This window comes from Coturnix japonica, chromosome 11, assembly GCF_054131305.1.
Source record: "Coturnix japonica strain WE chromosome 11, WE-NBRP24, whole genome shotgun sequence".
Lineage (NCBI taxonomy): Eukaryota > Metazoa > Chordata > Aves > Galliformes > Phasianidae > Coturnix > Coturnix japonica.
In genome coordinates, this window is record NC_140673.1 from 8,826,468 (window position 1) to 8,853,345 (window position 26,878).

At 40.4% G+C, this 26,878-nt stretch overlaps 3 protein-coding genes across 19 annotated transcripts in view; 2 read left to right on the top strand and 1 right to left on the bottom strand.

The window, feature by feature from the left end:
* Positions 1-736, bottom strand: part of CAMSAP2 (calmodulin regulated spectrin associated protein family member 2) — a 63,814-nt gene extending 63,078 nt beyond the window's left edge. For 3 of the 7 annotated variants that reach the window (XM_085511075.1, XM_015869460.3, XM_015869459.3), the window contains exon 1: positions 1-732. In XM_085511075.1, coding sequence (XP_085367201.1) covers positions 1-66 — 66 coding nt within the window. In that variant the 5' untranslated portion in view covers positions 67-732. The other 4 variants (XM_015869458.3, XM_015869456.3, XM_015869461.3 and 1 more) reach the window with 3 other exon arrangements.
* DDX59 (DEAD-box helicase 59) lies at positions 734-15,899 on the top strand. Of its 8 annotated transcripts, none has more exons than XM_085511077.1 (9): positions 734-854; positions 7,580-8,405; positions 10,084-10,251; positions 10,776-10,865; positions 11,285-11,536; positions 12,367-12,519; positions 12,977-13,105; positions 13,946-14,205; positions 15,764-15,899. In XM_085511077.1, the coding sequence occupies exons 2-9, from the start codon at positions 7,584-7,586 to the stop codon at positions 15,798-15,800; spliced, it is 1,911 nt and encodes a 636-aa protein (XP_085367203.1). In that variant the 5' UTR covers positions 734-854; positions 7,580-7,583; the 3' UTR covers positions 15,801-15,899. The 8 variants fall into 8 exon arrangements, with proteins under 8 accessions (XP_085367203.1, XP_015724950.2, XP_085367204.1 ...); XM_085511078.1 differs by having other exon boundaries at positions 800-1,195; XM_085511076.1 differs by lacking the exon at positions 734-854 and adding an exon at positions 7,336-7,453.
* KIF14 (kinesin family member 14) overlaps positions 14,700-26,878 on the top strand; it is a 25,019-nt gene continuing 12,840 nt past the window's right edge. For 3 of the 4 annotated variants that reach the window (XR_014932616.1, XM_015869453.3, XM_085511074.1), the window contains exons 1-16: positions 14,700-14,730; positions 15,764-16,932; positions 17,802-18,056; positions 18,541-18,628; positions 19,402-19,500; positions 20,055-20,107; positions 20,654-20,684; positions 21,014-21,121; positions 21,946-22,062; positions 22,684-22,802; positions 23,568-23,740; positions 24,365-24,512; positions 24,613-24,676; positions 24,870-25,054; positions 25,813-25,915; positions 26,104-26,264. Coding sequence is in view for 3 of the 4 variants with exons in the window: in XM_015869453.3 (XP_015724939.2) it covers positions 15,851-16,932; positions 17,802-18,056; positions 18,541-18,628; positions 19,402-19,500; positions 20,055-20,107; positions 20,654-20,684; positions 21,014-21,121; positions 21,946-22,062; positions 22,684-22,802; positions 23,568-23,740; positions 24,365-24,512; positions 24,613-24,676; positions 24,870-25,054; positions 25,813-25,915; positions 26,104-26,264 (2,786 nt within the window). In the remaining variant the exon portion in view is untranslated. Of the gene's footprint in view, positions 15,084-15,763; positions 16,933-17,801; positions 18,057-18,540; positions 18,629-19,401; positions 19,501-20,054; positions 20,108-20,653; positions 20,685-21,013; positions 21,122-21,945; positions 22,063-22,683; positions 22,803-23,567; positions 23,741-24,364; positions 24,513-24,612; positions 24,677-24,869; positions 25,055-25,812; positions 25,916-26,103; positions 26,265-26,878 lie in introns of all 4 variants that reach the window. The other variant, XM_015869454.3, reaches the window with a different exon arrangement.

The window sequence follows — 26,878 nt, forward strand, 5'->3', positions numbered from 1 at the left end:
CTGTCCCGAAGGCTTTGGCCACCAGCCAGGCGAGATTACAGGCGATTTTCGCTCGGGAGAAATCATAATGGTCGAAGGGTTTGATGGCAGGAACAATGAAAGTCTTCCTCATCTCCCTGGTGTCCGCGGCATCCCCCATCTTCCCACGGGACCCCTGGCCGATCCGAACTTACATGGTTCCAGCTCCTGGTCCCGCTGCCGTGCGGTACATCGGCGGCGCGGTGCCGGGGTAGCGCGGGCCCAGCTGTCCGCGCCCGGGCCGCCTCCCGCCTTCCTCCACACAGGAATGTGGCGGATCCCGGCGTCCTCCTCCTCCTCCTCCTCCGGCCTTTTGTCTCCCCGCTCTCAAGCCGCCGCCCCCCCTCGCTCCTCCAGCCGGCTCCGTTGACCTCGGCCCGCACGGCCCGGGTGAATCCGTCCGTCGGGAGCCCTGCGCCCCGGGAGCGGCCGGCCGTGCCCCCAGCCGCAGCAGGCCGGGACGCGGCCCTGCCCAGCGCCGGCACCGAGATGTCAAAACGCCGGGCAGCGGCTTCCAGGCGGCGCGGGGCTCGCCTCGCCCCGCCAACGGAACAATGCGGGCCGGGAGCGGTGCCGGCCGCACACCGGTGTCCCCCGGCCGGGCGCTGCCCACACGGCTCGGCCCCGCTCTGCCTCAGACGCCGCCGCTGCGGCGGAGCGCCCGCAGCTGCCGCACCGGACGGGAGACGCGCGGCTGCGCATGCGCACACACAAGCACGGCCGCCGCCGCCTGCTCGCTCGGGGCGGGGCGGGAACGCGCGGTCACGTGGGCGCACAGCCCGCAGGGGGCGGGGCTGGCGCCGGGCACAGCCCGAACCTCGGGCGGAGCGATGACGGTAACGGGGGGCGGCCGGGCCGGCGGCGGGGAATGGAGGGGAAGGGCGGGAGGTGTTGGCCAAGGGGACCGACCGCCCTGCGGAGCGGGAGGAGCTTCTGTGCTGCGGCGCTGAGCGGGGAGCGGGTGGGCAGAGCGGGGCGCGCTGCTGAGGAGGCGATGGAAGTGTGGGTTGCTCAGGGCCGACCTGAGGGAGAAGGAGAGCGGTGGCGCAGTGGTTAAGGACGCCACTTTGCAACACTGGAGACCCCGGGTTCGAATCCTCCTGTGGCGCAAGTGGTAGAAGTGGTAGAAGCCCAAGGAGGTTGTGGATACCCCGTCCTTGGAGGGATTCAAGACCAGGTTGGACGGGGCCCTGGGCAACCTGATCTAGTAAAGGTGTATGTTTGGTGGCCCTGCCAGGCAGGGGGGTTGGAACTACATGATCCTTGAGGTCCCTTCCAACCCGGGTCATTCTGTGATTCATTCTGTGATTCTGTGAAGTGCCGCTCTGCTACACAGAGGCTCGAATCCCGGGGGTTGGACTCGATGATCCCTAAGGTCTCTTCCAACCCGCACGAGACTGTGAGAGCGGGAAGCGGCGCTGCTCCGTGTCGGGCCCTGCTCTCTCCGTGTCGCTACCGGGGCTGCTCCTGCCGGCAGCCAGCAGCACACGCTGGTGCAGCCCAAGCGAAAAGCTGAGGTATTCGCATAACGCTTCTCTTCGGCTTTCTTACGTCTTTGCGTTTAAGTCGGACTTGGCATCTCACTGCTGTGTGCTACGTGTGCTGTGAGGCAGCTCCGTTTCGCTGACAGGAGCCGGCTGGGATTCCCTTTGTAGGAAATGGGAAGCACCCAAGTGCAGGTGGAGCACTGCAAAGTGCTCCGTACTCCGTACATGAGAAGTGCAGGCTTCATATGCACATATTATATTTATATATGTACACATATTATGTTTAGTAATAAAAACTCGGCAGCAGAGATTAAGGTTAAATGTGTGTGTAGTTCCCATTTGAAATCACTGCCACTAAAGACATGAGCAAATGTAATTAACTTTACAATTGTTTTTCTGGATCAAGGGTGCCATGCAAAGAATGTGTGTTTGAAGAACTAACTTGGATGATTTCTGTCTTCTTGGGCATCTCAAAAGAGAGTTTAAAGATTAACTACAGTAAATTTATGCATCTCTTTGGCTATTCTGTCCTCAGATCCAGGTGTTCTCCTGCTGAAGCACTTACTGGTTTTAAAGGGATTTTCCTTATTTAAGAATTGCTGCACTCAATTCTTTGTCCATTCTATTTATGTCATTAATTATGCTTCTCTACTTGACACCTTTTTTCAATCTTTGTGTGCCTGTTGTCCTACATGGTGTGACTGTTACCATACAGTAATTTTCATCCACTACCTTCATCACATGTAGCATTTTTATTTTGGCCTCTCATCAGCTGGTCCACCCTGCTACCTGTGAACTGGTTCCTCCTCAGCGGCCCTAAATGGCTGGTGGCCGGGTTACTCTGTTTTCACATAGTGTTTATTGAAGCTCAGAGCACTTTCTCAGTTGCTTTACCTGGGTAGGGGGCAGTGATTGTTTCAGTTCTCAGCCCAAAGAATGGGAGTGGCAGTCATAGGGCTGTTTGAAGCAGGGCCTTCTCTTCTTGTTAGCCAGTGTAGTTGAATGAGGATGAAGGAAGGGTGCAGGCAGGTTGAAACTTGCTTTCTAAAGAAGGTTTGAGCCTTCTTGATGATCATTGCTCTGGGAGGCATCTGAGCCAGACAGAGAACATCTGGGATGCTTAGTTGTACACAGATCTTCATAATCCCTCACATAGGCTTTGTCTTAACAGACATAGTACAGTCCTTATAGGTGATAATTTAGTGTGTGAAGCAGCAGCCTGGGTGTGTGCCTGTAGGCACTGCACTGAATCAAGGGAATTGTTATATGATGCAACAGAAGTAATCCCTGGATTACTTCTGTTAATAAGGACTAGAAAGGGGAGTTGATGGTATATCTATCTGCTTCCCTTTAGTCTGGCAACTTGTGTCTGTGACAAGCTCTTTCCTGCTTCATTGCTTGTGTTGAACTGAAAGGAAGCAATTGTGTTATTGGAGAATGTAAGGTAACAAGCTAGATATTGCTGTCAGCTGTGTTGATGCAGGTCCAGCTTGTTCAATCAAGTGAGTAGTTCACTATTTGTAAAACATCTGCTGAAATTGGGTACTTGAGTCTCTGACCCAGCTTGTTGTGTTCTCTTTCAGGAAGAGCAGTAAGTTGCGGTCACCAGATAAAAAGAAAAGAGTGAGGGAAACAAAAACCATCTCAATGAGAAAGTGTATCCAAGATATAGGGCATAATGCTGCATTTTCTTCCTTTTACCTCCAAGTTCTTATGCAGTATTTTGCTAGAATAATTAGGAGCATTATTTCCATTCTCTGAGGGAAGAGTTGAACTGGAGGTGGGACATCTAAAGACTAAAAACTAAGATCTGTAAATGTTTTGTTGTACTGGGTTGTAGTTGTTCTAGTCAGAGACCAGTGGAAATGTAGAACAAAGTGACGATGTTACTTCAGAGTTCAAATTACAGTGCTATAGATACTGTAATAGTAGGCAAGCAGTAGCAAATAAGGCTTTGACATTATTACATTGCTCTGATTTCATTACTTAAGAGTCCTGCAGAAATATCCTCGCTGCTACTAGAGAGCAGGTTTCCTGTGTATCAACAGATGATTAAGAGCCATCTGCATGGAGATGTGCTTCTGCTGTGCCTTTAATCATTGAAGACATACTGACATGTTTCCCAGGGCCAATTCCCTCTTATAACCACTGACTGTGTTTGTGGCTTCTTGCAGAACAGACAGGGTTGGTAATACAGAAGCCTTTTGTTTTTGCTCTGAGTCTCACTGATCTGGTAGGCTCTCTTTGTTCTTGTCTGTCTAGCCACACTTTTTCCTTGTTCAGGTTGAATAGTGCAGTAATGCTCTGTGTTCAGGCATTTAAATCAGTAGTGTCAGGGGGAGCTGTTCCTCTGCAGCTTTAGTTTACTCTGAAGCTGAACAGAATGAGAATTAGAGCCATGGCTTTACTCCAGTTCATGGAGTCCTCAAGAATGATGAAACATGTCTAGCATTTGTCCTTTTGTACATCTAACGTGTTTGGTAGAATTGCAAATAATCTCAGAGGAGCTGTTATTTCATATGCCTACTTAGTTTTAATTTGCACAAAACTGGTAGGTAGAGGTGTTCTGGAGGCTGATGTGCTATAGGCAAAGCCCCCTGAGGGAAAAACAAATTAGTCAAGAAAATGAATGGTATTTCATGGTATTTTCCAGCTATATTTCTTTAAGAATTTCCCTGGCGATGATCCTATCAGATAAGTTCAGAGCAATTTTATAATTGATGGGTATATTTTTGTTGTCTCTCTTAGTTTGGAATTGAGAGGTTTCTTCCTCTCAAGTGCAAGCCCAAGCTACCACCCTTCCACAGCTCTTTTCAGTGCTCAGGTAATTGTTGTAGCCTTCTGGCTGCTTCATGACTGGCCTTTTCATGGAAGAAAGCTTTCTGTAGCTGGAGCTTCAGTTATTACATGATGCTACATGTAACAGTCTAATTTCTATGTATTTTACCAGATGCAACCTGAAACAATATTGCTTTGGCAAGTAACTGTACAGAAAGACCTTGTTCTAATAGAATCATAGAATTACCCAGGTTGGAAAAGACTCTGAAGATCAAGTCCAACTGCAGACTAACCAGAACCCTAACTCTAAAAACCCTACACTAAATCATATCCCTCAGTACCACATCCAAATGGCTCTTAAACACAATGAGGGATGGCGATTCAACCACCTCCCTCGGGAGCTTATTCCGGTACCTAACTACCCTTTCTGTAAAGTTCTTCCTAATATCCAACCTAAACTTGCCCTGGTGCAACTTGAGGCCATAAATAGACACTGTGCCAAAGGACAGGAAGTTGGAAAACTGGAAATGGTCATTTGCGTGGCTTGAAATTGCTAATCATTTGATTTAAACAAAACCAAACCAGACCATTTTAACGTGGACTTTCTAAGTTTGTGTTTTATAAGACTGCTGTGTTTTTTTGCCAGTTGTTTTTCCAACCTGTCCTTTCAGCCAAGTCAGCTGCTTTGTCTGAAGAATTAGCACAGATTTAATCTACTGAATCGTTCAGCAGGTAGAATCCCATGAGTCCTTCATGTGGATTTCATACAGCTTTTCCCAAAGGGGAAATATGCTGAAGAATTTACTGATGTATATGGCACAAAATTCTCCATTTATATTGGAGTTCTTTGGACTTGTTTAATACCAAAAAGGTTAGAACATCTGTAATGATCTGGAATGTAAAATTGCTGATGACAGTTTGATTTGAGTTTATTCTGAAGTTTAGAAGTATATTTTAAAAGCTGCAATCTGAATTCTTCTGATCCAGTCATTATTGTGCTGGATTTTTTTACAGCCAAGTTACAAATCCCAGAAAAATAAGGCTTGCATGGAAAGTTCTTGGCAGATCCTTCTTGGAACAGCACAAAACTGCTGAACAAGGAGGCATTCATTATTTCAGTCTTGCTACCCTCTGGTGTTAGAGTCACCATCTGTAAGGTTACTGGCATATTCTTTGAATCTCTCTAACAAAAAGCATAGGGGAGCAGTTATTCAAGTGTGGTAGTGAGAGATTGGCTGCATTTGTTAAGCTTGCTTTCTTTTTTAATAGCTATTGTGCTTTATCAAGCTGAGCTAATGCATTGACTGTGTGTTCCCATAGTAAACAACTTTTAGGAAACCAGCTAAATTTCAGAAGGACGAATCTGTTGTTTCATCTTCAGAGGTTGGTGGTCACAGAGCTCACAATTAAAGAGGGAATTTGGTGCCACAAGGCATGGGAAGCAGAGTATTGTTTGCTTAGTGTTTGTAACTGCTAATTGATAAACACTGCAAATGGTTCTTAGAAGAAAAAGCTTGAGAGCCTTAAAGGATGTGTGTTTTCTTGAACATTTAGTGATATGTTCTCATTTCTTTGGGTTATCTGTTGTCTTACATAGTTGCTGTTTATTGATATTTTCACTTTTTGTCTTCAGGGCCTTCGTTTTATCACACCTGAACTGCGCTTGCTGTTCTTTGTAGCATAGAATAACATTTTCTTTTACGCAATAAAAATTGCACATACTGAGTTAAGCTTTATCTCATAAGAGATAACTACTATTTTATCTATTCACATTTAATTATCGTTCTTGCAGAGCTATGCATGAGCTACACTAGTGCAATAGATTCATACAGTGTCCAGTATTAGCTACAATGCTGTTCTGATCAGAGGTGTCAAGCTGTGTTGTGTCTTCATCTTTTAAGCAGGTGGGAGTTGTGATGAATTTAGGAGGTATTAGGTTGGAAGCTGTTTTCAGATGAGTTCTTTCTACTTCTTATGTTTGGTTTTGAGAGGATATTCTTTAACTAATCTGCTGGTACCAGGAAGTACTGATTAGTCTGGAATTGAACTAGAAGCACAGTTGTTTTGTCTGAGCTGGGTTTCTTGGAAGAATGTAAATAAAAGCAACTAGAGAAAGCTGTAATTAGAGCCAAGCTTTGAAATGGTGAGTGTTCAGAGATGGACTGTTAAGGCCTAAAGCGATTTGGGTATTTTCATGGACTTGGTCATCTCCTTGTTTACCTCTCATGTTCAAATGGCAGCATGTTCTTTAGTGGGGAGGAATTGGCAGGAGACTTTTGCTTCACTTATTTGGCTTTCCAAGATTGTAAGTTTTGGACTCTATGAAAAAAAATAATATGGGTGGGTTGGGGAAGGAGTGTTTGCTGTAGCAAAAGTGAACAGTCGTTCTTTTCTCTGCATAAGGAAAACAAACACAAGAAGTACTTTTAGATGAGGAACAGTAAAATTTATGTATGATTTTTGGACGGAAATGAAAGTTCATTTTATAAAGTATTGCCTTTTGAACTTGGGTAAGTTTTCCTGTTTAAAAAGTCACGGACAAAGTTCCACTCAGTAATGGGCATCTACATTGCATTGCAGCACTTTGTGGTAAGGGCTGTTAGCTGAAGGTGTAGCTTCATGTTGGTCAACTACATCACAGTTCTTTTATCCTCTATTTTGCTTAGCAGTCACAGTTATTTTTTTTTAACAAACGACAAAGATTTCTGCTAGGAAAATTAATACCATATAAGTCACAGGACTGCAAAATGAATGTCAGATCTTCAGAGTGAGTCAGTGGAAAAAATTATCCACTAATTGTATTTTTTTTAGGTGAGCTATTCAGAGTGCATTGAATACTTTGTGTACAGAATGACATCACAGGAATTAAATATTCTGTATGCTGGATCCCGGCAGTAGCAGTCACTCAGAGCAGCAGTGGAGGCTGATCTAAAGGAAGCGTTTGGAACTTGACTTGTGGAGCTGTGTAGGCACCGAGCGGCCGTATCTCGCCTCCTGCCGGTGACGTGCTCCCCGCCTCCCTTCCCCTCAGCCCGGCCAGTGCCGCCATTTTGAGAGCGGCTGACGGACGCAGGCGGGGCGGGAGCTGGAGCTTCCTGTGCTCCGTGCTGGGTACGGTGGTGGCGGCGCTCCGGGTGCTGCTGCCCTGTGTCGGCATTGCTAACAGCGAGGTAATTTTTAAAGGAGACAGCTCGGGGATATTTATTGAGGGTGGGATTCAGGTTGGGTATTTCCTCGGCGCTGTATTTTTCTCAAAGGCAGGAGTTTCTGACGGCTGTTTCCTTTCTGCTGTACAGGAGCATGTTTTTACCGAGATCTGTTAAAGTCAAGAGGAGTGCTGATGAGGACAGAAGCTGTACAGCCAAGAAAAGTAAATCGTCTGCTGGAGGGTCTTCGTTAGAGGAGAACACTGAGTTCCAAGACGGTAAATCAGCTGCAACAGAAACTTCCACTTCAAAATGCGACTCAAATGAAGTTGTACAGTGTGTGGAGTCCATCCGTGTTCCATCAGGTCTTGGTGTTCCTGACCCATCCTTAGGAAAAGACAACCAAAATCCCACTGAAGATGGCTCTTCAGAAGAACCTGTAAAATCCTTCAGCAAATCCCAGCGTTGGGCAGAACCTGGAGAACCCGTGTGTGTTGTCTGTGGTCGCTATGGAGAGTATATATGTGATAAAACAGATGAAGATGTTTGTAGCTTGGAATGTAAAGCCAAACACCTCCTGCAAATTCAAGAGAAGGAGGAAAAGCTGAAATCTGATCACCTCGCAAAAGGAGAATCTCACGAAGAAACTCTCCTGCTTAATAGACCTTATTTCTATAAAGAGCACTCCTTTATTTTAGGTTTGAGAGATGAGCAGGTTCAGAACCTTAAACTACAGTTAGGTATTGCAATCCAGGGCCAGCAAGTTCCAAGGCCTATAATAGAGTTTGAACACTGTGGTTTTCCTGAAACTTTAAACAATAATTTAAAGAATTCTGGCTATGAAGTCCCAACTCCCATCCAAATGCAAATGATCCCTGTTGGACTGTTAGGGAGGGATATTGTGGCTAGTGCAGACACAGGATCAGGAAAAACAGCAGCCTTCCTGCTCCCTGTTATTATGAAGGTTTTGAATGAGGTAATGAAATGGTGTGTGTTTAGAGAAAGTGATATGCAACCTTACCTCCAAGATTTTCAGTGTAATTGAGAATGTAATTGCAGTCATCTTAATTTCAAGTCTTTTATTTATTTGATTGAATGTTGGCTCTTTGTGGGAGAGGGTTGTTGGTTATTTTGTGCTCTGAGTGCTAAATAATCATCATTAGTACTGTGTAACATATAGTTTCTGTTTGTTAAGAGAGGTAGCTAAGTTTTGAGGCAAACTTCCTGCATGACTTAGAAGATTTCAGGTGTTCTGCAAGGAGTAGTTGCTGGATATTGATGCATCAGGTGGCTGAAAGATTTCTGACATTTGTATGATTTTTGTCAGGTAATTTCAGTTGGAATCTACTTGGCTGACCATCAAACTACTACAGGAGTTTCAGGTTATATCGTGTTTGAAATCCTTTAGCTTTATAAACAGTGCTGTCAGTGGGGAGAAAGCAATTAAAATCTTTGCTTCAGAAGGATGTGAATGTACAATGAGAAATAATGACAGATAGCATCTGTACCTTGTGCATCAGCTCTATATTGCATGAGTGGCTACAATCAAGAAAACTTTGAAATTGGAAAATTTCAGACCTGATTCCATGTGATATTTTGCTCTGCTGATGTCTTTTCTGTAGGTAGATGGGTACATGTATCTATATTTCAACCTGACAGTCCAAAGATTATTTAAGTAACTCTGACTCTTCCAAATGCTGTATCACTGGAGGTTGTACAGGAGCATCACAGAGGAGCAGTGGTGTTATACTCTGGTGTCTCTTCTGTCTGGCTATCCTCAAGGTCTGCAGGACAGTTGTATGCATATCATTATTATTTCACTGGGTAATCTCCTTGGTTTTCTGTCTTAAGGATACTTTACTAGTAAATGTTTATGTAGAAAGTATTTCGTTTAAGATAATTTTCATTTTAATGTAACAGACAAATGGTACATTAAGAATGTAAGGGAAATGTGGTTATAAGATACTGTTTGACATTTCCTGGCTTAGATACTTCAAATTGCAGCGGTGAGTTTTCAGTTGTTTTCATCTTGGCAAGCGTTCAACTTAACCGAGTCCTTCTGGACTGTGTAATTCCCCTGAAGATACAGTGAGAAAGAAACCATTTACTGCTGTTGGTTATTTGTTAATATTATCACCCACTAATATAAGTGGGTGACAGGGGTTATTGATTTTGTTTTGAGGTTTTCAGCAAGATGTTTTTGCTGTATAAGGGGTCCTATTGGTACTTGTCTTCTCTGTCTAATACTTACTAATGTGCTTAGTCACAGTGGTGCCTAAGATGATAAGAAGAAATATTAAGCTCCTGTGATATCAAGACTTATGAATTCTGTGCAGTCTCTCTAGGTAGAGTTAGTATCCCGTGTTTTGAGTTAATGTGGAACTTCTGTAACTTCAGTTGCAATAACTAAAATACAAAAATAACAGAACACCACTTGTATTCCTTCTTGGGCCTTTTTTTCTTGTCCATTGTCAAGGATTTCTTTTCTACCTTCTATCTTCAGACAAAAAGGGCATTAGTGGTCTAACTGTATCCGCAGCAGCAACACTACATATTTTGTATTTCAGTACTGGGTGAGGTAGTCTTTGAAAGCTTTTTACCTCAACTGTAAAGTAGTTCTGTGTTCAACAGATTTCTTACCTCTTCTTTTGTAGACAGAAACTCCATCTGCCCTTATTTTGGCACCGACAAGAGAATTAGCAATTCAGATAGAAAGACAAGCTAAAGAACTCATGGCTGGTTTACCAAATATGAGAACAGTTCTCCTGGTAGGGGGTTTACCTCTGCCACCCCAACTTCATCGGCTCAAGCAAAGTGTCAAGGTAAGGACTGGGTTGTTTCCACAACATTCACACAGAAGACAGATGTGACCTTTGACAGACGTGGATACACACAGATGTGGAGTTTTCCTTAAGTATGTGAAAGCTACTGAAATAATTATTAGCTCTTGGAAAGTTTACAGTAATAATTCTTTACATTTTACTTCTGATTGAATGTAGTGAAGGTGGTGGTTGCTTTGGGAAGGATCACACTAGTATTGCTGCTTTCAAATAGTGAAATGTGCTGTTTTTGTAGACAGAGTTGTAGGTAAGGTTCAAAATGTTTCTATTTTTTCATCCAGTCTAGATTGCACTGCTGGTATGTAGATACTTCCATTAGAGTACTAAGAAGTTCATTCCCTTTTGAGTCTTCATAATTAAGTTACCTAGAAAATTTAGAGGTTTATTTGAACATAACTAGTTTCACTAATATCACCATTTTCACCTCAGTGCTGTAACCTGATAGTTTTTTTTTAAGGATTTTTATATTTCTTTTGACATTTTTTTTTTTTTTTGTCTTTTGTCAGGTTATAATAGCAACACCTGGAAGACTTCTAGAGATCTTAAGGCAAAGTTCTGTTCAACTGCATGGCATAAAAATTGTAGTAGTGGATGAAGTAAGTTTGTTAATTCTCAAGGCTATATTGTATATACAGAGATCTGTGTAGAGTCATTGTGGGTGCCTTATTGAATGATCAAATGCATGGAATGTTCACTGTAAAGATGAAATGTATTTGTTATGAGAGGATTTCACCTTAAACCATTTGAAATGTTTGAACAATGCATATTCTGCTGGCTATAGAGGACTTGGATATCTGACAGCTGGGATAGTGCTACTAGACCACTGTGAACCAGTTACTTTTGTTTTTCCTACATAGCTTTTCTTCTAATGGAAGTTTCTACTGTGTTTGGATTATTACATGCCAATGACATGCATCATGGCTCATCTTTTCAAGTTTAGGCTTTTGCTTTTTTTTTTTTTGGGGGGGCAATATTGTACAGATACAGTATTATTATTATTATTATTTTTACCTAGGTGGATACTATGTTAAAAATGGGTTTCCAGCAGCAAGTGTTGGATATTTTGGAAGATGTTTCTCCTGATCATCAAACCATACTGGTGTCAGCCACAATTCCAGTGGGTATCGAACACTTAGCAAATCAGCTCCTGCACGATTTTGTAAGGATAACAATTGGAGAGAAGAATCTACCGTGCTCCAATGTGCGCCAGATTGTTTTGTGGGTAGAAGAACCTTCTAAAAAGAAGAAACTATTTGAAATACTAAATGTAAGTGCAATGGGTTTTTCTCGTGAGACGTGTATAAAACTTTGTGCGTCTTCACAAAGCTCTGCCATGTTCTCATCTTTGATTCTGATCTGTATGTAGTCAAGAACTGGGTGATGTTGAGCATCATGCAGCTGTGATATTTCAACAGTGCTGCAGCATGAGAGCCTCATTGGCAACTTCAGGACGTACTCCACCTCTGCCATTCACACATCCTTCAGTGCAGCAGCAGACTACATTCCTGTTCTTAGAACTAAGTGAAAAATGACAATTTAGGTGTTTTTGGTGATTTGCAGAATGACGCCTTGATGACTTCTACTGGTTATCTGTGAGTGGTGGAAGAGCAGGACTTGTTAAAACTGTCATAGCTGCTTTATGGCCTAGGAGTGGTTTGTCATTTTGAAGGTTGTTGCAGAATAAACCAAGTGAGAAAGTTAATTTAGTGCTTTCCTGATTTGTTTTTTTTTTCCTTATGTGAATATTGCAGGCCTTAATTACATATGTGCATTTTAATAATACCAGAAGGGATGGAAGGGGTGGAAGTGTTGAGTGAGGTTATGCAAGAAATAAGAATTTTTAGCTGAATTTCAAGACTAAAATTCATAATTACTATGTTGTAGCTTTTTTTTTTTAAGGAAAGCTCCCTACTTCTGAAATGTGCATGTTACTGAGATTAACTTGGATTCTGAACTTAGAAATCTTATGTCCGTGATGTATTTGTTCATCTAGAAGGGATGCTACTGCTAGAGACATTGAGCAGCTGAGATCAAATGAGTTCTTGATGATGAGCAGCATAATGTAGTACCTTCTTATATAGTGATTTAATTTTACAGGATAAGAAACTCTTCAAGCCTCCTGTGTTGGTATTTGTGGACTGCAAGCTAGGAGCTGATCTGTTGAGTGATGCTGTTCATAAGATCACAGGATTACAGTGTACTTCCGTGCATTCTGAAAAATCTCAGGTGGAAAGAACAGCCATATTACAGGTTTGTGCCTCCTAAAGTTTATAGGTTCTTGGTATTTAGAAAATGACCTCAATTAGGTCTAAGTTTACTGTTACTCTGTGGTAAAATATGGAGTTTTTCTGGGGGAAAACAGGAGAGAGTTGTGGGGCTTGTTAAAATTACAGATGAAGTCATTTGAAAAGCGGGTAAATACTGGACACAATTTCCTGGGTTATTTGCTTTGAAACACAAATTTTAAATATGCATTTCACTTAATCGATGCTTTTATAATTAAAATGGTGGTTCTGTTTTTTCTTTAGCACTTTGTAAGTGATGTTCCTACTTAAATCAAGAATACAAGGGATCGTTTTGTCTTCTTTAATAGAATAAACCCATCAGTCACTGTTACATCCAACATAGGATTTAATGTTTGCAAACACTGATAAAGTATAAAAAAAAAAATTAAAAGTCAGTAATTTCTTTTTTTTTCCTCTATCAGGGATTACTTCAAGAGAAGTATGGAGTGATAGTAAGTACTGGAGTCCTTGGACGAGGACTTGACCTTGTCAATGTCAAACTGGTAGTAAATTTTGATATGCCTTCAAGTATGGATGAATATGTACATCAGGTAAGAAATACTGTCACTGATTTACTGAAACACTATTTGAAATTGTACTGAAGTCTGACATCTGCTTGGGGAAGTTCTCTTACATGGAGAGACTGAGGGAGAATGGACTCGTTTGGGATGGAGAGGAGAAGGCTCATGGTAGATTTAATTGCAGCACTAATGGATGGTTATGGAGCAGACAGAGCTAAACTGCGCTTGTAGATGTGCTGTGAAAGATTAAGAGACAATGGGCACAGCTTGCTGCAAGGGAAATTCTGACCAGATAAAAGGGGAAGGTAATTTTAATGAAGAGAGTGGTAAAGCAGTGAAACAAGTTGCTCAGGGTGGTTGTGGAATGTTGGGAACATTCAGAACTCAGCAGGACCAAGGCCCTGAGCTATCTGAACTAAATTTGGTTAGCGCTGTTTGGGATGGGAGTTTGGAATGGATGACTTCCACAAATCCTCCTAACCTCAGTTATCCCATGTTACTAACTGCAGTATGCCTCTTTGTTTTTGGATTCTTTGTACTTAAGCAGGTAGTAAATAAATATCGAAGTTATGCTTGTGCTAAAATACTGTTTCTTTTTGGACTTAGGAAATCTTTTTAGTTTCTTTTCTAATTTTACAAGCACTTGGGATATAATACAGAGTAATAACTTTGTCATAAGAGCATTGAGAGTAAAGGGCTTTTGCTATGATGACACTTGCACATATTGTGTGTATTACAATATACATCTATGTTGTATTGCTGTAACCTAAATGTGCTTTTATAATAGAAAATGAGATATGAGGGAATTATTTTTACAGTTTATTTTTAAACTGAGCCTTAATAACTTAAACTGAGCTGTTGCTTTTTCAGGTTGGAAGAGCAGGGAGGCTGGGGCACAGTGGAACTGCAATTACCTTCATCAATAACAACAGCAAGAAACTCTTCTGGGATGTTGTGAAGAGGGTCAAACCTACAGGCACGATTCTGCCCCCACAGCTGCTTAATTCCCCGTATCTTCATGACCAAAAGAGAAGGGAACAACAGAGACTTAAACAACTAGAAAACAGTCTTGTAACCGGGGATAATATTATGGACATCATTAGGAAACATGACAAAAACAGTTCTCAGAGGTAACGAAGATAAAGCAGACTTTGCATTTATTATGGAAGCGTAATAAAAATAAATGTGGAATTTTCATGTCTCGCTGTGTTCTCGTTAAGACAAATAACAACCTATGCATTTTTTTCTAGTAAATCTCGTGATTATCTGTTGTATTAATAGCAGGGGTTGGTAGCTTTTCCCTTTGCATTGGCTTTTGCCTCCCTCTGCTGGACGCTGTAAGAACATTCCCATTCAGTTGTACGGTACTTCTGAACGCGCACGTGTTGTGATGTGTTTGCAGCCTTGAGGCGGAGATGTCACGGCACGATTAGGCACTGCCCGGCCTATGTCCCATTGCCGTGATGCTCAGCCTGGTTCCGTGCAGCCGCCGTGCTGTGGGATCCGGACTGAGGTGCGGAGGCCCCGGGCCGCCTCAGTCCCACCCCCCCGTGACGCCGCTCCCAGCCCGAGCCAATCCGCTGTGCCCGGCACATTCAAACGGGGCGGGAGGAAGGAGCGAGCCGAGCTCGGGGCGCACGGAGGGGAAGAGCAGGGTGAGCGGGGCGGCCATGGGGAGGGCCGGGGCTTCCCTCACAGAGCGGGGATGGGTCTCCGGGGAGCGCGGCCGTTCTGAGTGCGGCATCGCGCGAGTGGGAGCTGTGAGTGTGATCCGAGAGCTGTAACTGGGAAACTGCCGTTGGAGCAGCGCTGGGGCTGACGCTTCCTCATCGCTGGAGTTGCCTTTTTTGTTTTCCCCCGACCGTTCTCTTTTTCTTTCTGCTAACGATACGGTTCTTGAGGAATCGGCCGGCGGGTGACTTCTTGTTGGTATTTACCGGCGATTTGATAAGGTGTGAGGGGGGTGATGATGTTGGACCTGTAAACAACGCCTTCCTGTGGAGGTTGGGTGGGTACAGCTTCCTGCTCTGGTTTGCTTTGGTTGGTTTATTATATAAGATGAGTAATATGGAAAATATGAGAACCGTACGGTTTTTCTTCCATTCCTTAGGTTAGTTATCTTGTTTTTGCTGTGTGAGAATGGAATAGGATGGTCTAAAATAAGATCTTGTACCAGGTATCTTTATTAACTGTCTTGTTTTGTTACTCCATTTTATATTGTACATCAGAATCCTGAAAGAACCTGCTTTGTTTGCAGCGTTCTGCTGTTAACAGCATTGGTGTCCTGTTGGTGTCTCTAAGTTGACAAACACCACAGCTGTGATGTTCTGAGTGATGGAGGCACGGCGTTCCCTTTGCTTAGGAATGGTTGGGAATGGCCTGGAACAGTGTCTGTGCTCATCTTTGTTACTAAGTATAATCCCTTTGGTCTTAGTGCTGATTGCTGCTTCTTTCTGATGTTTCTGAAGCAAATGGTAGAACTCCATATAGGGAGTTGAATAGCTGGTAAAAATAGTCACTCAAATATGGAATTAGTGTTTGAGTGCTGGGTGTGAAACAGATGATGCTGATTGTTACTGGTATCTGGGAATGTATATTTACTGTAGTGTATGCAAGGAGCTGCCCATGCCTTGAAATATAACTCACATCTGTGGTAAACATCATGAAATTCTTGCTTTATCTTTCCAGGTTCTGTGAGAAGAAGCAACCAAATATAATATTTTAGGAAGCTGCTGTATTTACTACAGTCCTGATGTTAACTTGTTTGAAGACAAAATGCCTGTTTACACAGATTACATAAGAAAGTCCTCGAAGTCACCACGTTCTACCCCTTTGCAGAATGTTTCTTCACAGAATTCCTTTACCAGCAGCAAAATGTTGGGGCAGCAAGTGGCATTGCAGGTGTCAGTGGAAGACCAGGACAGTCTTCATTCACGTTCCCAAAATAAGTCTGAGGAAGTAAATAGGACCTATGTGATCTCAGCCTGTAAAAATGGGGATGATGCATCACTGACACCGAAACCTCGGGACAGATTAATGCTCCAGAGGAGAACTAGAACGGGCAAAAGCTTGGCATCAAGTAGTGAACAGTCTGGTAAAGATACACCCCAGGGCACAGAGAATACGCAAGTGGAGAAAAGGCTTACCCTGCAGAGGCGTGTAAAGAGTGGTTCTATAGAAAAGAGTAAAATTAATGGGAATGCTGTACCTGGAGCAGAAAACAGCGTCTCTGATGCAGAAACAAAACACAAGATTGCACTTCAACCCAATATTTGTAATGATACCCATTATATTAAACCAAGCTGTAAGTTAGCTGAGGGTCAGCAAGTTACAAAGTTGAATTATAAGTCCAATAGCAAAGATTTGTTTGATGTTGAAAATGATGGCTGCACGCGCTCAAAATGTATGATGAGCAGTGCTGATGCAAGGCTTCAAACAGAAGCTCCTGTGTCAGAGCAACAAGCTGCCTCAAACTATGTTGATCGGATATCAGGAGAGCAGCTGAATGAAAAAGGTGATATAAAAAGAATGGCTGGAAGGCTACGGTTACAACAATTAAAGCACAACAGCTTGGAAAGACCAAGAACACCGACAAAAGCTTGGACAGAAGAATTTAAGCTTACACCAAAGAACAGCACTTATCAGGTTAAGTCATCTCTACCTGCTTCAAGCAAACCAACAGCTAATCTTCCAGCTGTGTCAGAAAAGAAAACAAGCTCTCCTCCTGAGGGTAGAAGTGCAAAAGCAGACGAGAATGCTGAAGCTCTAGCTGAAAACAACAGCAGTGAGAAAGATATTTTCAAAGTAGAAAACAGCAAAGTCATTGTAGCTGTGCGTGTGCGGCCTTTCAGTAGCAGGTTTGTGTCCTAGTCTTATCTCTGCTGTCTAATACTTTCTATATTTTTTTGCTCGTTTCAGCTGGGACAGAGCTGATTCTCTTTACAGTGCCTGATACGAGGCTGTGTTTTGGCTTTACGAGTAAAGCAGTGCTGATAACACAAAAATGTTTTAGCTGTTGCTAGAATACAGAGCCAAGGGCAATTCAGTTTCTCAGACCCTGACACTGTCCTGCCAGAGGGTGGCGAGGGGTGCAGGGAGATGGGAGGGGACAGAACCAGGATGGCTGCCTTAAGCTGACAGTGCTCCATACCATGTGGTGTCAGAAGAAAAAACTAAGGGGGGGTTGGCTGGATGGGCAGCTGTTGGTGGGGACAAGCTGAGCACTGGTTAGTGAGTGCTGAGCATTTGTCGTGGATTACTTGGTTTGTGAATATGTGTCATGTCACTATCTCAACCCATGGGTTCTACTTCATTGTTTTGATTTTTTTGATGTCTTTTCCCCCATCCCGCTGGGTAGGGAAGGGCTTGTGAACAGCTGCTCAGCACCAGCTGAGCTGCCAGTTGGGTTAAACAACAACAGCAGTGTATATAGGTTTCTGTTTTGTTTGTTTCTAATGGGCCCAATAATGTTTAGTACATAGTTTGAAAGTAGCAAATATTTCTACACTAAGGTAAAGGCTTTAAGAGGCTGAATGTGTTTTATTGCAGCTTGAGGTTTATTCTTTAGTTGTTATTTGAAGTATTTTGAACTTGAATGCTTTTCAGTTTTTTTTAACCTATGATTGCTCATCTTTGTATTTTCATGAAGAAGTTAACTGAAGAAACATGGTAAGGAATGTAGCTTATGCTTATTCATCTTTGTATTTATTTTTGCTCTTCCATTCAGAGAGAAAAAGGACAACTTGCTCCCTGTAGTATCTATGAGTGGATCAGAGACGTCTGTACGAAATCCAAGCACAAACCAACTTTACAACTTTAGTTATGACTTCTCCTTTTGGTCCTTTGACAAGTGTCATCCAAACTTTGCAAGCCAAGAAATGATTTATAAAACTTTGGCATTGCCGCTTCTAGAAAGAGCTTTTGAGGGATACAACACTTGTCTTTTTGCTTATGGGCAGACTGGTTCTGGAAAATCTTACACGTAAGTTTCTAAATACAATTCTTACTATCTTGTAGCCATTTATTAACCAGTACTGCTGGTTAATACTGGGTATCTGCTGTGGCAGAGTTGGACAGGAAACAACTAGGATAGAGAGAGGGGCTTGAATTACTACACTGATGGGATGCAGAGAATGATATGCATACGTGTGTATACCAGCCACCTATAGGTAGGGTTGTTGTTCGTAGTACTTTCCATAGTACTTTGTCATTTGTTCAAGGATTTCTCTTGGAATTTTCAACCCATTTCTCAATGGGGTGAATCACGAAAATCATGACAGTCCTCAGACATAATTTCATCCACCCTCCTGCTCAAACAATTGTCAACTTAAAGCAGGTTTATTTCATAACTAGTTGCTTCTGTTACTGCAAGAAACATGTGATGTTTTTACTTCAGGTGTATAAATAATATTAAAATCAGCAATAAGGAGTTACAAAATGAAAGTAACATTATTTTATAACTACAGGATGATGGGCTTTGATGAAGACCGAGGAATAATTCCAAGACTTTGTGAAGATCTTTTCACTCGAATAGCGCAGACAAACCAGCAACAGGTAGGATGGTTATGCTGCTGACCTTACGCAGAACTGTGATGAAAGTGGTTCTGTTCTGTATCTTTAACTGTTTCATTCCTTCACTTTATTCCATGCTGTTTATTTGCTTAGTGATGTCTGTATTTTATTGCTGATACAAATACTTCTGCTAGTACCTCTGATTAGCGGAATTCTCTGCATGGTCCAAATCAACATATGTTTTGCTTCCTTAGTGACAATATTTAAAAATCCATAACCTAGAATAAAATTCAAAGCATATGAATTCATTTTAAGTGCTGTTACACAGAAATGTGAAATACACTTGAAGAGTTTTCCAGTTCTGATTTTCTACTTCAGTTTTCCTGGTGAAATTACTTAAATAAAAGGTCAGTTATCCCCACCTGAATTTTTTTAAGGTTCTAAAAAATTTCACTATAAATAATGTTTCCTTTTTTGTTTTGAGAGTAGACCTTTATTCAAACATAACTCTATATGAAAGAGAGGGCTTTGTAATAGAAGATGGGATTTTTGAGATCGCAATTTCTTTTGCTTGGAATTCCCATCTAAATCAAACTTTAAGTGGATTAGTAAACAGTTGTGACCATTTCTATAGTGCCTTAAAGAAGGATTACATTCTGTTTCTCTCAGATATAACTGGTATAGCAACAGCAAATTTAGAGAATCATTATGAACAGCAGGCTCTGATCATGTGTTAGTTATCAAAGGAGAGAGTGTTTTAAAAAGTTTCTTGGACAAGATAAATGCATCTTTTTTATTATTGTTGTTGTTATTAGGTCTTGTATCACCTTGAAATGAGCTATTTTGAAGTTTACAATGAGAAAATCCATGATCTCCTTGTCTTTAAAGCTGAAGGCAGACAGAAGAAACAGCCGGTAAGTTGCCCTCAGAAACAAGTACAAACACCATGTCAAAATGATGGTATTTGTTTTGTAAATAGTAATGTGTAACTGATGAGTGATTATCTAAGTATTTCAGATAGCTAATAAGATTTAAGGTAAACAGAACCTTGCTTGTGTGACTTGAACGATGGCAAGGCATGTAAATGTTTTTTTTGTATATATGTGTATATATATTATATACAGCATTGAAAACAGCTTTTTAAACCACTGAGAAATAGTATTTGTAAAGGGAGTGTTTCTATCCACTTATTTTCCTTTGTGTGTTTATGTTGCTCTGCTACAGAAAAATACCCTGCTTTGTGTGCTTGGCAGTATTGAACAGAGCAATGGTTAATTCTTGTATGTAAACTGTGAGCTCTAGTTTGAGAGAGAAGATATGTATATCATAATCTAGATGATTATAATCATTGAAATTTAGCATGAGACTTTGTGTTAGGTATATATGCAAACTGCCACTTATTTCTAAGATAATTCTCATCTAAGTAATGTGCACTTAATAAGCTGTTTTATCTAATTATTCTTTCCAGCTTCGTGTAAGAGAACATCCGGTGTTAGGACCATATGTGGAAGACCTAACAGTGTAAGTCTTAACTACTCTCAGGAGGTAGTCCCTACATCAGGAAGTGCTTCTTTACTATGTGAGTGACAGCACTGGCACTGACTGCCCTGAGAGGTTGTGGAGTCTCTCTCCTTGGCATTCTTCTAATGCTGCTCAGACATGTTCTTGGGCAGGTTGCTCTTTAAGGCCTTCCTTGAGCTGGAGGTTGGGCCAGATTATCTCTGGAGGTCCCCTTCAACCCTAAGCAATTTGTGATTTAGTAGATGCATGACATAATCCTGGCATACTGTGTTATTATCTGGAGACTAAGTTTTTGTGCTCACCAAAAATTAGGCGATATCTTAATTTCACACAGTCTATCTGGGCTTGCTATATTTCTATTGGCTTTAATGCAATTAAAATTATTTTACAATATTTAGAAGCAGTGTATGTCTCAGGACAACTGGATCTTTTGTGATATATTGGTGTTTTCTCTGTAACTTAGGAATTATTTCAAAATGCACACAGTGGGTAAAATTGTTGAAAAAGAAGTCTGATCTTTTTTTTTTTCCCATCCTCTCACTGTAGGAATGTTGTCAGTTCTTACTCAGATATCCAGGTAAGAGTTGTTCAGTTACACTTCACCTTGCTTATTCCTTTGCTACTGAAAACTAAATTCCGTGGAAGGGAAGAAGAAGCTTTGTGGATTGCTCAGTGTTCTATGATGTTTCAGCAGATGTAAGAGTACAGTAAGCTCTAGTTCTATGCCTTGGACCTGAGTAGACACATATAAGCAAGTGTCACTCTCTTAATGTGGTTAGGTTGTGATTCTACCCTTATGGATTCATAATTTGTGTTAATAATTTGATTTGCAAGTACTTTAAGCTACAGTTAACCACCCAGAGTACACCAAAAAGTTTTTTTCTCTTATGCTTTTTTCTGTTACAGAGTTGGCTTGAACTGGGAAATAAGCAGAGAGCAACGGCTGCTACAGTAATGAATGACAAAAGTTCTAGGTCTCATTCGGTCTTCACTCTTGTTATGACACAAACCAAGGTACTGCTGTATTTTATTTTTAATTATCTGTTCAACTCACATAGTAGAAAATAGTTTTGTGTGCTCCCTAGAAAATTGGGAAAGTATACTTGAATGAGGTGGGTATGTTTTAACATGGCTTTCTACATAGTCAACTTGTTATATTTTACTTACTTTGAGTATGTTCTGTTATCTCTGTGCTATGTGTATTTATAGAAGTAATATAAATATGTCTAGTCTGGCAGATCTAGGAGTGTTTTTAAGTAGCTCAGGACACTTATGACATCCTTTCGTCTCTGGGGTACAGGCACTACAACTTGATGTTTGATTTACAGGCGCTTAAGAGATGAAACCTGACTTAGTGAGATAATCCTGAAAAGAAATAAAATAAAATAAAATAAATGGAGCTCCTCAAGTCTTGAGACTGACAGTTTGCCCCATTTACAAATAACTTGGGTCTGGTTTTGTTCTTAATTGTCCTTATTCTTCTGCTCATTTACTTGAGTCCTGTTAACCTTCTGCTCTCTGTTTACACCAGTAGATTTTCTTCTGGTTGTTTTGATGGTAGAGGCAATAGTGAAGTGAGGGCAGTGAGCTGTAGTTTTAAAAGTCTGTTTTTGTGCAATTCTTGTACAATTATGCACGTGTAAACTCTTGATGCTGTGGCTGATTGTGTGGATGTATCCTTCATGGGATGTACATGAAAGTATCCTGTCAAAAAGTTAATAGCAGTGTTACTGTTTGTTGGTTTATTTATTTGATTTAAAGTTAAAAGCTTGGTTGATCTCTACTTGTCCTCAGATGTTTGAGTTTGGGGTAAATGCAGAATTTTCCAATTTTTTCAGGTAAAGTTTGTGGATGAAGAACAACGTGATCACAGACTTACCAGTCATGTAAACCTAATTGATTTAGCTGGCAGCGAATGCTGCTCTACAGCTCAGACCACTGGAGAAAGGCTGAAGGTAAATCATGACTTGGTATCTGTGGGGGAACAATTTTCTTCAAAGAGCACCTCTAGTCTTTAACACTGAAACATCCTTCTCTACCAGAGCTCTTGGGCAAGTATTGTTGTCGTAAAAGAATATGTAGCCCTTATGCTCATAAATTTTGCATAGTATTTTGCCAGTTAGAGCAAGCAGCCTTAAAATGTATTTTGGCTGTTCTATATGGCAGGCCAGATCTTGCTTGGGACAACACTCCCTTTGCTGTGCAGGCCTAATGATCCTCTGAAAGGAATAAGAATGAACTACATGCTCATGCAGCTGACTTGCAAATTAGTGAATCTGATGTTATGTAGTTGGGGTTTTCTCCCCTTTTTTAGGAATTTAAGTCGAGTTCCTATTAAGGGTCAACTTTTCAACCTGCCTATGTAAGCTTAGTAGTTCTTAATGCTGTTTAGGACCAGGATCTCTTATTTCCAATTGAAAATGAATGATACTTTTGCATCTTGTTTTTTAATTAGTGGTCACGTTTGATACGGCACATTTACACTATATGTTAAATAAGCGCGAGTAAAGTGACAGAATCAGCAGCACTGCACAAGAAAATACAGTTATAGTTTTTTTTATTTTTGCTTTGTGTAGGAGGGTGTGAGTATTAATAAGTCACTATTAACCCTTGGAAAAGTTATTTCTGCGCTCTCCAAGCTGTCTCGAAATGGAAAGAAAACTTTCATTCCTTACCGGGAATCTGTCCTTACCTGGTATGTATGCTCCAGTTTGTTTGTTTTGTTTTGTTTTTTCATATGGCAGTAAAAGGTTTCCTTGGGTTGTGAATTCTCATCCCAGGAGCCATTCTTTCCTTTTATCTTTGTGCAAAAGTAGGTTGATAGGAGGAGCTTTGTAGGTATAATTATTCCATCTCTGATTTGTGGCTTAGTACATTTATTTTCCTCCATATGCTATACAAAAGATGTTACTACATTTATCTGACTGCATCTTCACCTTAGTGCTATTCCTTGTCCATCTTACCAATGAAGTAATTCTATTTCTCTTTTGTATTTTAGTTTGTTTTTTAGTTGCTTGCTTGTTATATCATCTTGCGTCAAAACCTTGAGTTATCTAATGCTGCTTGTGTTAATTTTGGCAGGATTGCTATGCAGCATTTTATGTGATTTGGATGGAGGCTGATACTTCAGTGGCTTAGCAGAAGATTCATTCCCCCATAGGGGTGTTATTTCCCAAGTGATGTTTAGGTTAGGACAGAACTTTGAATGTGTGGCTTCCTCTTAGAGCAATTAATGTGTTTCTGCATCCAGAGCAAAGTTTGTTTCTGCTTAGGCATCTGAAATGTGCTTATCAAAATGACATACAGGGGGAAATTAATTAGCTGTTTGAATCAAGTAAAGAACAATAGGACCTGAGCTTGTATTCTAAGTTAGCTGACAGTCACTCTCTAACTACTCTCAAAGTAGCAAGATAAGAGGTATTTTGTCTATGATTTACTTATAATTTCCTGTCAAATAAAGGTTACTAAAAGAAAGTCTTGGTGGAAATTCACAAACTGCTATGATTGCCACAATAAGTCCAGCTGCCAGCAGTACAGAAGAAACACTCAGCACTCTTCGCTACGCAAAACAAGCTTGTTCAATTATCAACATGGCTAAAGTAAACGAAGATGTGAATGCCAAATTAATCAGAGGTGAGGTTGACATCTGCAGACCTTTTTTCATTTCTGTCTGCTAAAGTTATTGCTCCTTCAGAGACATTAATACCGATAATTGTGCTGGCAGCTGATTTACTTACTCTTCAAATGTTTGCTGCTGTATTTTTTTTTTAGACAGTCAAGCACCATCTCTGAGAAAGTTCTGCAGCTTTATGAACTTGTTGAAATTAGAACACTTTTATAAATAGCATTTTGACATGCCACTTGTAACACTCACCTTTGAGTATTGGTTGTGTTCCGTTTTTCTTAATTACATGCTACTCAATTGCTCTGTATTTTTTAAAATGAGTCTTCCTTTCTGCTTTGTGTGTCTATTCCCTTAACATGGCTAGTAGGATATTCTTTTTTTTTTTTTCTAATATAGTGCTTCTTTGTGAGTTGTGAGTGGTTTTTTTTTGTATGTGCTTTTAGTTGTTTTAATTTTTGTTTTACTACAGGGAACAAATATCTTAAGCTACAGCTGTGAACCTGGAGTAGGGAGAGATGTTTTGCTTTTAATAAGTTATCAGGGAAAATATTCTGATTTGTCTGAAATATCTAAACCCTATTATGTCTGTATATATTTTTAATGTGTTATTTGTTTGTGTTTGTCTAATATAGAGCTGAGAGCTGAAATCGAAAAACTGAAGGCAGCACAGAAGAGTGCTCAGAACAGGGATCCGGAGAAATACAGGCATTATTTGCAAGAAATAACATCCCTGAGGATAAAATTGCACCGACAGGAAAAGGACATGACAGAAATGCAAAGGTAAGGTAGTCAATAACTCTGTTTAATTACCAAATGGTAAAATTTATGTACTTTAAACCTGTTCTTAAGGTAGTGTTATTTTTTCCCTGAACGTGTTAAGGGCTTGGAAAGCAAAACTTGAACAAGCAGAAAAAAGAAAACTAGAAGATATAAAAGAATTGCAGGTATGCTTTTTTCTTTCACTTTGTCCTTCACTTTCCTTTATTATTTGCTATGTAAAGATGACATCAGTGATCCTGACAGAAGAATTAGGATACTTAGAAGATTTGTTTCCTTAATGCTGGTTTTTTTTTAAAGATAATAATATAGTTATTGAGATACATAAAATAGTTTTTTTTGCTGATATCTTTTATCTAGAAAGCAGGAATTGCATTCAGAATGGACAATCGTTTGCCAAACCTTGTCAATCTGAATGAAGATCCCCAGCTTTCTGAAGTGCTGTTGTATATGATTAAAGAAGGAAAAACTACAGTTGGAAGGTATACAGCCAATTCAAAACATGACATCCAGCTTTCCGGCGTGTTAATTGCTGATGATCACTGGTATGTAGTATTCTTTGAAGTTATTTTTTCCTTTTATTATTTATGCCCGACCAGGAAGTACTTTTGATCTTGGCTTGGCTTTTGGAGTAGCTGTTCCTTCTGGCAGTAGCAAAATACAGCTTTCTAACTACAGAGGATAACCTTTTCAATGTTCACTGATTAAGGAAACTTGCTTCTATTTCTCCTTAAAAAGCTATTAAGCTAAGTAGTTCAATTTTGTTGCACATTTTGTTAATGTATGGAGATCTGTTCAGGTAAAAATCTTGAAGGTCCTGATTAAATGATGTTCTGTATGATAATCCTTTCCTATTCGACTAAATGAGCATTGAAATGCCTTTACAATTCCCTCTTGAGTCTGATAATATCTTGAGTCTGATAATAATAACTTGGTTATATTGAATAAATATTGTTTAAATGTTATCTTGTGCTATTGATCCTAAACATAGTGCTAAATTCAATTAATCAGTTACTGAAAATGATTTATTGAGATATGCTGAGAAATTAAGCCCTATCAAAAGAATGCTCTGATAACAGTGCATCACTTTCTTAGTAGGAGCTTCTTTTTAGATTACATATGCGTTCTCTTCCTACATGTAGGTTGTCACTCACAAAGTTTTTGTAATGTTGTAATTAAACAGTACAAAGACAATCTGTGTCCAGAAAAAGAACATGGTGTGAAGTATTGATTTGTAGTGTGTTAAGAAACATCGCTTGCAATTAACATCAGCTACTGATGTAACAAATGTTTTTGTTTTCAGCATTATAGAAAATACTGCTGGCCAAGTGAGTGTTATTCCACTGAGAGAAGCGAAGACATATGTAAATGGAAAATGCATTGTAAACCAAACAGTTCTGCATCATGTAAGTAGCTGACTTGGTAACAGAGGAATGTATGCACATGTGAATTTTGTAGCTGTATTCCTATTACAATTTCAGGGTACTTTTTCTTAGGGGATGGGCTCTGATACAATTAAGCTTCTACTGTCTCTGTTTCAAGCCTGTAAATCTAAAAGCTATGCAATAATTTTTTTTCTCCTTTCCTGTTGTAGGGTGATCGAGTGATCCTTGGTGGAGATCATTACTTCAGGTTTAATCATCCAGTAGAGGTTCAGAAGATTAAAGGGCCGTCTTGTGGAACTACAATTTTGCATGATGGTCCTAAAGACTTTGAGTTTGCAAAGAATGAGCTGCTTGTTGCACAGAGAGCACAGTATGTACTCCATCTGTTTTCTTCTACTAAAAATGAATTTACAATTTTTAATGAAACTGTCCAGTAGCTTGAAGTGGTAAGAAACTTAAGGTCGTTGTTGTGCTATATGTGAAAACTGGAGAATGGAGTGCTATTAACTTATTTTGTAATGGGAACACAACTTCCAGACTTAGTTGAAGTGAATGTTTACTTACAAGAGGTGATACCACAGTCTTGTCCACTTGCCAAGAATGCTGACCACAACTGACGAAAAGGTTATACTGCAGAGATCCACCAAGTAGCACATCTCTTCAGTTGTACTATATCCCCAAATATATAACATCAGAAATCTACTTCTGAGATTTGAGAGAGCCTGAAAAACAAATATACTATGAAAATGAGAGAGAGATGTTACAACTTGAGTTATCTGTGATGGTTGTTCTTAGATTCTTCTTTCTCAGGAGTAATGAAACTGCAAGCTGCACTGACTTTTCTGCATCTTAATATGATTTCATGAGTTTCTTCTATGGCTTTTACTTTTGTGAAAGATGTAATAAAGTAAAACTGGATGTTAAGTAGGATATAAAATACTTCTTTCCTTGTCACCTCTATCTCTTTTCTCTATGAAATTAAAA

Coding starts and splice junctions, on each gene's coding strand:
- DDX59 (XM_085511077.1), top strand. CDS start 7,584: ATGTTTTTACCGAGATCTGTTAAAGTCAAGAGGAGTGCTGATGAGGAC. Junction 11,537..12,366: donor AACTATTTGAAATACTAAAT/GTAAGTGCAATG, acceptor TTAATTTTACAG/GATAAGAAACTCTTCAAGCC. Junction 13,106..13,945: donor TGGATGAATATGTACATCAG/GTAAGAAATACT, acceptor TTGCTTTTTCAG/GTTGGAAGAGCAGGGAGGCT.